The sequence below is a fragment of the Haplochromis burtoni genome, unplaced genomic scaffold (assembly GCF_018398535.1).
Source record: "Haplochromis burtoni strain Fernald_Lab_line unplaced genomic scaffold, NCSU_Asbu1 Contig_2542, whole genome shotgun sequence".
NCBI lineage: Eukaryota > Metazoa > Chordata > Actinopteri > Cichliformes > Cichlidae > Haplochromis > Haplochromis burtoni.
This window is the reverse complement of record NW_024584903.1, coordinates 1-10,521: the sequence shown is the minus strand read 5'-3', so window position 1 is coordinate 10,521 and position 10,521 is coordinate 1. Positions and strand designations below refer to the sequence as shown.

The 10,521-nt window shown below is 43.6% G+C and overlaps 1 protein-coding gene across 1 annotated transcript; it reads right to left on the bottom strand.

Moving 5' to 3' along the window:
• Positions 1 to 1,048: 1,048 nt before the first annotated feature.
• LOC102297404 (vang-like protein 1) lies at positions 1,049 to 10,407 on the bottom strand (the record flags this gene model as incomplete). Its single annotated transcript, XM_005952960.3, is given in 3 exon segments — positions 1,049 to 1,224; positions 1,711 to 2,142; positions 9,186 to 10,407. Coding segments are annotated over 3 exon segments (773 nt in total), but the record flags the coding sequence as incomplete, so codon positions are not given.
• Positions 10,408 to 10,521: the final 114 nt, after the last annotated feature.

Genomic DNA, 10,521 nt, shown 5'->3' with positions numbered 1-10,521 from the left:
ACACACACACACACACACACACACACACACACACACACACACACACACACACACACACACACACACACCTTCTTTCTTTCTTTACCCCTTTCCATTAACTATTAGTTCCTTGTTCTCTATTCTCCTTTTTGGTCCCTCCTTTAGATTTTTCCTTGTTCCAGTCTCCCGGGCTTTCCTATGTACTCCGCCCTGTGTCTGCAGCTCTTTTCTGAGGAGTTTCCTCTCTGAAGTCTTCCCCACCCTCTCCTTTCTTTCCTTCTGGCATGGTTTTCTCTCCACATCAGGCACTTTGTCTTTGTGCCTTTTTTATACATTCTACATTTTCTTCAGCTCTACCTTATAATAATCATTTCTACTATCTATGTGTTAATGACTCCTTAATATTCATCTTCTCTCTTTCTTGACTTTCCTACATGAATTTCTTACTCCCATCTCTGTGCAAGTAAGCAGCTATTAGCCTCTTATTTTCCCACCTCTCTAACTTGAGGTGCCCCAGTTTCTGTCCTTTCCTCTGCCTTCATCTCGCCCACACGGACGTCTTTTGTTTTCCCTAAATTCATCTCCCCTTGATCTCTTCCTCTCTCTCCTGATTGCTAACACAGTGTCACTAAGTCTTATAAAGTTGTTGACTTTTTAGTTCTCATCAGCAACAGCAAAGTATTTGAAAGCTCGCTGAGCCACATTTGGATGTAAATATGCTTTTCTTTCCAGTCCGATTGACATGGAAGCTACGATAGCAAAGAGTGTCACATCTCATTTTAACCCTCTGAGAACAAGTAGGCCAGAAAAATGAAACCAAAAGGCAAATGGAACTGCAAAGCTGCAGTTCCCCTGATGGCCACTAGAGGCAAGCCTGGCTCCCAAATATGTCAATGTGTGCATTTTATTGGAAAGAACTCCCTCAAAAATCTACCTCAAACACTCCGTCTTGCTCACACTGTTAATGCTTTACCCTCGGACTAACGCCATGAAAAACACAAATTTATTCAAAGACGATGCTAAAAGAGGAGAAGGTCTACATTTAATGGAGTCACTCTGTGCTCCTTACCTGAGCTGTCCCAGGTTGTAGTGCCTTGTCTCGCCATCTGTGGAGCGTGTGACGCACATGGAGTAGCACGGCTGAAGCTGCCGCAGTTCCAGCAGGACGATGGCCAGGTAGTGGATGAAGAGGAGAGCGTCCACAAGCGACACGGCGTACTGCACGATACCCTGGTAGTTCTCGTCCTATCAACAGTTAGGATTTTTGGGAATCGTTTGTGACCGATTTACTCAAAATATGTAAAGTAAACACAAATCTAATAAAATAACTGCATAGTAAATATGTCCCAACACAGTTTCAAACACAGATTATGCCTAAAATAGTCTTCCAGGCATAAACACATGTGAGACTAGATGTAGAGCATATAAATATTTAGCAGCGTTTCAAAGGACGGCTGAAACGCCGTCCTTTGAAAGTGTGTATTCCTACAGGGATTCTCAATCAGGGACTTACAAGGATTTTAAATTATGGCTCACAGAGTAAACACACAGCACTGGGAAATCAAATATCTGTGTTTTAGCTGTTTGTGGCTTTGTTGAGCTTCTGATGGCATTAAAAATGAATGTGACTGCAGTACTCATGCTACTGAAACCTTTGTTTCTGTGCGTATGTGTGTGTAGTACTCAATGAATTTTCATTCACACGTACAGTTTTCCCCTCTCTTAGCTCACCTGTGAGTCGAGTATCCTGACTCCATAGAAGAGCCAATAGGAGATCACAAAGAGCAGAACCAGTACAGCAAGTAGTGCCCGGAATACATAGACCCTTGGGAGTCCTGCCCGCGCTGGCCTGAAGAAGAGCGCCCAGACAGCCAGCAGCAGTATGAGCAGTTTGAAGGCCACAGAGATGAAGAGGCCCTCGCAGGCCGTCCCACAGCTCTGCAGCTTGTCTGGCCAGAGGATATGGGGTAGCACCAGAAAGGCCAGTGGCGTGAGAAACACCAGCAGGCCTAAGATTATTGCCAGGGTCCGGGTGAAGTAACGGCGGCAGTCGAGCCCCACACTGTCCTCCAGATCCTTTGTGATGCGAACGATGTCCTCCTGAGAGAGGCTGTGCTCCGAGGTGCCCGTGATGGCTGTGGTGGTCTCACCCCAGTTGTCATCCTGTGAAAATAGAGAGGAAACTAAAAGAGGATTTCAGACAACTGGTCCATCTCAGTTCCCTTATTTCATCATCAATCACATCTTGATCTTCGGTGGACCACAAATTCAATCCTGTCAGCTGTTATAAAGGACATTCCAGTGTCCTATTTCAGTTCATCGCTCGCAGGAGCAGGAACCCCTGAGGGGCTTCTGACAGACAGACACGCCATTTTATTGGAAATAATCACCGTAACAATATAATAGTGTAATAAAAACAAACTTTTATACGCTCCAGAATCACCATCATGTGAACAGCACAGGATATTATAGGACAATATTATTCATCATTTGATGGAAAGATCTTTTACAACTTCTGTACATCACACACTCTGAATCTATTACTACAGTTTCTGGCCTGAAACTCTAAACACACATTTGTTGCAGCAGAAGAACAATTTAAAATACAAAGGTCAAAGGTCATTAAAAAAACACAACCTTGCCCTCCAGATTCTTCCCACAGTCCAAAGACTGATTGTAAGCTGGCCGTGGATGTTGGAAAATGGTTAAAGGGTGTCTTGCAGTGAGCGGTCAATAAGATGCATTCCATTTCTAGTAAACATTGGATGGTACTTGCCTTCTGAAGCCATCCCTATTCACATCATTTAGTTAAGGAAAAAAAGGATGGATTGACAGATGGATGGTTTTCCCCTCTGTTTGAGCCACTTCTCTTTAGCTTAACATACACTTGTAGATGGATATCACCTGTTACTGCATTCTAAAATGGTTTTTTACCTTTGACTGAAGCATCAGCTGAAAGGAAAGAGAGACTCTTTCCAAGCACGTGAGAAAGAAGGGACTAAAAATGGGAAGTGGAAAAAGCTAACAGCACAAGCTGCCAACTGGGCTACACGATGACGTCTGGGCTGGACTGCATCCGCAGATAATGATGGTTAGCGGTGTCAGAGCAGAGCTGCCAGAATAACAAAGATAAGAACTCTTTACGCTGTAGTCATAACAGGCCTCTAACATGACCATGCGAGCTGCTGAGTTCCGCCTCTAAAAGCAAAAAAAGGGTAGATGATGAACTGCCATCAGCTATAAGTAAATTCAGTAACAGATTTACCCACCAATCGGCCAGAAATGCTGCACCTAATGTGGATTTTAATGCATATTTCGGGTTCATATCCATAACATGTGCCTGAGACTTGTAGAGATGGGAGAGACACATTATGAACAATTCCACTGAGGAGGTTGAAAGGATGATGATGCTGCACGGGAACAGAAAGTATCCCACTGGCCTCAGGGTGAAAACTTTGCAGTTAATCTGCATACTCAAGTTTTAATAAGAGAATTCCACTACAAGACCACGTCTGCACCCACATACAAGCCAAGATGATGAGAGAAAAAGGTAAAAAGGTTTTTATCAGGACCTTTCAGACGAATGGGAAAATGGACTGGTTCTTATATAGCACTTTAAACAACAAGGGCAGCCTTATCATAGGATCAGGCTGGTCTAGAACTACCTTAATATCACCAAACAAGCCTGATTTTTATTCTAGCAAAAGGTATTTGCACATTTGCCTTCACACGCATAGTAACATGAGCGACATCCCATTCCTAATCCACATCTTAATGGACCTTGTTTTGTGCATGTTGGAACAGAGTTGGGAGCATGAAAGCATGAAATTGTCCAAAATGTCTTGGTATGCTGATGCATTAAGAGGTTCTTTCATTGGAACTAAAGGGGCAAGCCCAACTCCTGAAAAACAACCCCACAGCATCAACAAAGCTTTAAAAATGATGCATGAGGTATATTTTTAGTAGCGCCAACACTCACAGGGGACCACCCAGGCACCTGTTTTTACTGGTCTCTCTCTGAAGAGGTTCAACACTGAAAGCAGTCTCAAGATGGTCTGACGTTTGACCCGCTACAGTCATAAAAACGGACTCATATGATGCATTCCCATGATGCATTGAGTGTTTCTTCTTCAGTCACCTTTCTCACTCACTATGTGTTAACAGACCTCTCTGCACTGAATCATACTTGTTATTAATCTCCGTCTCTCTTCCACAGCATGTCTTTATCCTGTCTTCCTTCTCTCACCCCAACCGGTTGCAGCAGATGGCCCCGCCCCTCCCTGAGCCTGGTTCTGCTGGAGGTTTCTTCCTGTTAAAAGGGAGTTTTTCCTTCCCACTGTCACCAAAGTGCTCACTCATAGGGGGTTACACGATTGTTGGGTTTTTCTCTGTATGTATTATTGTAGGATCTATGATTGAGGTGACTGTTGTTGTGATTTGGCGCAGTATAAATAAATTGAGCTAAATATGATAAGCAACTAAATGTAAGACTTACAAACATGTGTAGCCTGACAGTGGATGTATTTTTATATCTAACAAAGTGGAAAAAGTCCTTTTTCTCCACTGAATTTCAGTTATTCCCCAGAAACCGCAGAATACTACTACTGGAACGACTGTTTACTATAGCAGACACAGATGAACTCTGTACATCGATTTAGCTGATTAAACCTAAGAGTTAAAGGAGATTAACAGACTATAGCAAAGCACAAAGCAAATGCACAACCGTTAATAAAACAGGCTTTAGTCCACTCAACAGGAGTGCAGATTGTTTGTGGAACAGTTGCAGCCACTTCATTAATAATGAAAGAGACAGACTGGAGAGCCCTCAGCTTCTCCATGGAGACTTATGCAACAGGTCTTTAATTCACATGAAGCAATTATCCACAGCTGAGATCTAAAGTTAGCTAAAGTCATTATTTTGTCTTTGTACTGGCAGATATCAGCAGAGACCGACAACCGGTGTACCTGGACAGGGGTTTTACATCACACGTCATCAGTTTTTCCCCTAAAGTATGGAAAAATGTGCTATATGAACTTCCCCTGCTTAGTCTACTATTACAGCCAATGTTAAACTGCTGCTGCTCAGATTAAGACAGATGTACAGCAGCACAGAAGATAAGTGAGGGCAGCTTTAATTTTGAAATGTTCCAGTGTCTGAATGAGAAAACCTACAACCACTGACCCGCTGACCCATGCTGAGCCAAGTACAGAGCATCTGATTCTTGTCTGCTCGCTCTCTAAGTCAAGCCAAGCATGCCGTGTGCGTGTTTGTGAGGAAGTGAATCGATAGGCATTAGCTGTAAGGAAGACTGCCTCTCTAACCACAGTGTACTTCGACAACACCCAGGGGGAAACATGAATCACAGCTTCTCAAGCCTCATGGCTGTTGTACACTCATCGCTCGTTGCCCTTGCCTCGAGCACCTGAATCTCACACCGCATAAATTACTCCATCAAGAACTCTATCATCACATACCCCCAAAACAGAAAAGGAAAAACAGATGTCCACTGACGTGTTTCCACTTTTCTTCTTGGTCTCATAGACAAAAATCATTGAACTGTTAAATCAGCAAAACTTAAAATAAAGCAAACCTGCCGACATTCCCCTCAGTCGGCTCACTGCTCCTAAAATTTGGAGCTGGATTTTTGCTGGATGCCTATTACCATACCTGGGCTTTCCCTCTGCCAGCGTGACTAAAAATAGACATCAGTGACCCACATTTCATCATGGGATTAACCAATCACCACAGGCTGATCTGGTTCAGTACCGGCAGCCTCGCAGGAGGCCCAGACCCATTCATCATATGAAAATAGGTGAAACAGAGAGGAAAAGTGAGAAGAGAAAGGGAACAAAGACACAGGAAGAAAAGGGCAGGAGCATGACAAGAATGTTCAACAATAGGAAAGCCAATTAAACGAGGAAAGGGACTGATCCAGAGGGGCAGGCAAAGCCAGGCCAGTTCAAGGGCCAGACGGAGAGACCAACACATCTTCCATTCGTGACTATATAGACACACGGCAGCTGAACACTTGTCAGGTCTGCTCTTGTCCTACATCTGCAGTGATTTGTTGGATGCAGACTGGGTGACAAACAATGACGAAAACATCTGAAATGACGTGTCCGCACGGGAATAACTCCAGGCTGCAACTTTACAAATATAACCACACATTCCTGAACTGCCAGTAACAGTTTCTCAACTGTGCAGCCAAAATGAAACAACCTTTAACTTAATGATAAGAAGCACATGGTAGAATTTTGAACCCTGATTGAGAGATTTTGAAATACTCTAGAAAAAAAGAAGATTTTTTTTATTTCCAGCCAATCAAAACTAGTTGTTTTCCACCAATAGACTTTTTAATTATTTTTTTTTTGTTTATGTGTGACCACTGCCCTTGCTCCATCCATCCAACGTCTACTGTGCCACTCATCAGGATCTAGGAGTTAAGCTGAAGTGTCCAGACCACACTCTTCCCAGCCACCACCTCCAACTATTCCAGCAGGAAACTGAAGTTTTTATAGGCCGGCACAGAAACTGATTCCTTTCAGTGTGTCTTGGGTTTTTTTTGTCACAGAACACAGCTCACGGTGATAGGTTAAGATCAGAAAGTAGACGTCTTGTTCTTCATGCTCAGCTCTAATTACCACAACTAATCAGAACAGTGCACTGCAATTAATCTCCCACTTCACTCTTCCCCGGCTTAACCCTGATACTTTAACTCATCAACTTCAGGCAGCAACTCATTCCTGACCCAAAGTCAGCAATCTGCCCTTCGTCAGCCAAGAACCTTTGAATTTGGTACTGAAAAAAAAAAAAAAAATCACTAACAAAATTGTGACAGAGACGTTACACGTTTACATTCTCTCTGTCACGACAATGAGACAAACCCCCAGAATGAGATCTAATGATAACTCAGTATCAAAAACAGAGGTACTTCAGCAACCTCCAACAAAGCACAAATCTTTCACCCAGCAAACAATGTAGTGAGACATAACAATCAGCTGAGTAGAGACACTATGGAAAGCACGGCAGGTGCAGCAGGTGTAGTTTTTACATTGAAAGCATTTCTTTGAAAAGAGAAATTTATTGGTGAGGCAGCAAACTAAGTGTTGCAACACGATACCGTATCTGCTGAGCTTTAAACGCATCCAGAGAGGCTGATCTGAGCTGCACACGAGCCCTTGTTTGGATGCATCGTATTGCATTACTGAACTGCTTTGCTCAAAAGGCCTCTGGGGTGCTTTTGATGTGAAACTGTGTGACAGTTCCAGCTGTTTTTGCCAAAGTAGTGGCCCTGGGTGAGACATCAACCCATTTCTGCTGTATAAGTGGGAGAAACCAACACATTTTGCACCTGCAGAAATTCTTTACAAGTGAAATAACTGCCATAAGCTTTCAACTCAGCCTGCCAGCTCACTAATAACCTAAACCCTGAGCTGCCTTCCCTTTTTCTGCTGCAAGTACTGGAGTAGTTAAGAAATGATTAGACTGATAACAGAGCAAAACAGACTCAGAAAGCTCCAAGTGTGTTTGACACAGGTGTATATATATATTTATATATATAGTGCATGCCGTGTCAGCCAGGACACTTTTACAAAGCTTTCACTTGAGTATTTTCTGCCTTCTAGGTCCACCAGAGTATAAATAACAGCTATTGTTTCTCACAGTAAATCAAATGTTCACTAAAAGCCTGTTTTCTGTTCAGCTCTAAGTGGGCAGCAAACAAAGCCCCTCACTCAGGGCAGGAACAAGTGCACTCTACTTACTCCTGGGAGGCAAGGTGTGTGTGTCTGCATGTGTGTGTGTAAAATATAGCATCAAGCTGCCCCAAAGAGCTCTTCACAGCAATTTAAAACCTCCTTTGTTTAAAGTGCGGACAGCGTGTGCGGCTGCCAACAACTTGTCTGGACAAGGAAGCAAAGCACTTAAAAAAGTTTCTTTGACTAATTCGCGGGATAGAGGAGGGAGTGTTAGACAACAGGAGACTGACAGCTGAGTGGCACATGAAAAAGAGCCAAACTGCTGTATTATTAACAGGGTTATACACAATGTCAGGTAATCATGAGGGGGTAGTTGTAGAGTGGATGCAGAAACATGATTCATAGAGTCCTATCCCCACCTCAAAAGCCACAGTGTCAGTCATTTAGCTTCAGATCAAGATTCAAGTACATGCCAGCCATAAATAAGGCCTACTACGTTCACCTGCTCGTCTGCATGACCAAGGTTAACAATGGCAACTGTTTTCAACAAAAAAGATCTAAATACCCGCTGTACATTTACCCCTCCATCCTACTCCACATAGCACCAAACAACCAGATAAAGCTAGCCGTTAGCTGATAAACACAATGAAGGATTTGTCAGATAAAAAGCCACAGATAAAAAGTTGGTGAAGACCAGAAACAGATATCAGAAACACAAGTCCAAATGAATGCTAGAACTGCTCTGAAATGCCTACATGTGTTTGTCATACCTGACATGAAGAGGTAACTAAGCTTTCCTTATGCTACCAGTGAAAAACTGAGATAGGAATTTCCTATAATAGGAAAAATAACTAGTCAGGCTTTGCCACGTATTTCTCTAGTTGGAAAAAGTGCCAAATGAATGAGCCTCTTGAACAGTCTCAAGTCTCAGATTCATCGAGTCAGCTTGTTTTTACTTTGGTTTTTTCTCACTTTGATCCCTCTTCTTCTTCTTTGCCTCCTCCACTAGCAGAGCTATATTTTCTGTCAGGTAGACTTCAAACAGTTGCTGTGGTTGTTCCAGCATCCACCATTTCTGCTGCCTGAGGAGGAAACCCAGCAGAGCTGCACTCTTTCTGCTTTGATTTTGCTATTGACCAAAAAAATTCATTTCCTACTTGATGGCACATAGAACTGCACAGTGAAAGCAAAGATTATAAAAAGTCAAAATAAATGCCAAGCGTGCCACCGCTCAATGGCCATTAGACTGTTTTAGTGTTCTTTCCACATCAGCTGCATTTACAAGCATACTGTGGTGCAGCTGTGTTCAATGTTACAGCAGACCAACACACCAAATACATGCCTGCTATATCGTGAAGTACACGTTCCACCTGACTGGACGTGTGTCCGGACTCATGCAAATGATTGCATTAGGAAATAAAGCCACACTGAGCATGAAAATCAAACACAGCTTGCTAAAAACAACAGAGCGTCGTCTCTGCTGAGTCGCAGAGACCTGTCAGCCTTACCTGGCTTGGTTTAGTTCCTGCTCCACAGCTGGTCACTGGAGTCGAGTTAGTATTAGAACCTTCTTCTAATGTGGTGACAATAACTTCTTTAATTTCCTCCGGAGCCTCACAAACCTCCAGCACCTGCAATACATCCCCCGCCTCCAACACTGCTGGTGTCTGCATCTTGAAATCCTCGCCTACTGAACCTAACCTTGTCCTGTTACTCAGTTACTGCTCTTTCTTCCCCTCATCCATCTCAGACTGCTATTGTGTGTATGTGACCTCCCTGACTCTCGCCCGATCTGCAGCCCAGCCCTTCGCTTTATCCGTCTTTATATAGAAATCTCTCCCATGGTGCCTCAGGAGGTATTGTATGGGACTGTGTGCTCACTTGCCACATAATGTAAGGGGCTTTATTGAGGAAGACAGAGAGTGAGGGACCGCGAGGAGCAGGAGAGGAGGAAGAGAAGCTGGGAAGTGGGGGAGAGAGGAGCCATTTGCTTGGGCTGTCTTGACAGCAGCAGGGATGGAGGGGGGATAAAAGGGATTGATGGCTAGAGAAAGAAGGGAAGAGAGGAGCAGAAAGAGGAGTAGACGAGCACAATAAACAAATATCTGAGCCTACTGATGATGGCAAACAAATAGCAACAATTAGATGGCAATGCCATCCACCCAAAGATATGTTTCTCCCACTCCTTCCTCCCTCTTCCCCTCAAGGCGTCCTCTCTCATCCTCCTCATTCTCTGTTCATCTCTTGCCTCAGCACCACTCTCCGTCTATTGCTTCTGACCCAGTGAGCACTGTGGTGTCACCGAGCTGCCACTGGCATGTGTGTCAATGTGTGAGAGAGTGCATGTGTGCAAAGTAAAACAAAACGAGTTTATCCAACCGACTGATGGCATGTCTTAAAAATAAAGGTCGGGTTAGATTCTAAATATTTTTGAACGCACAAATAAAAAGATGAACAACTCTTAATAGCAAGTGTTTTGTATGTCCAAAAAAATCAGACTCATCTTATTCCTCTTCTCTGTTGTGCAAATGCGAATATTCACCGGGGCAACACATGTGTATTAATACACAGCTGAAAATACAGACAACGCTGTCTCCTGCTTCAGTAACTCTGAATACAGTTACACTTAGCTGCCTCTGAGCTAGGGATGGGTATCGAAACCCGGTTCTTGTTGAGAACCGGTTCCCACTGTTTCAATTCCTTGGAATCGTTTGCCATTTTTGCAAACGATTCCCTTATCGATTCCAGTCGCCCCGAATGACGTCACCACGTTGCGGAGCGTCATTTACCTGGCAGGAAACACGGCGCCAGCGGCTCAAACGCTCAAAAGCTTGGTTATACTTT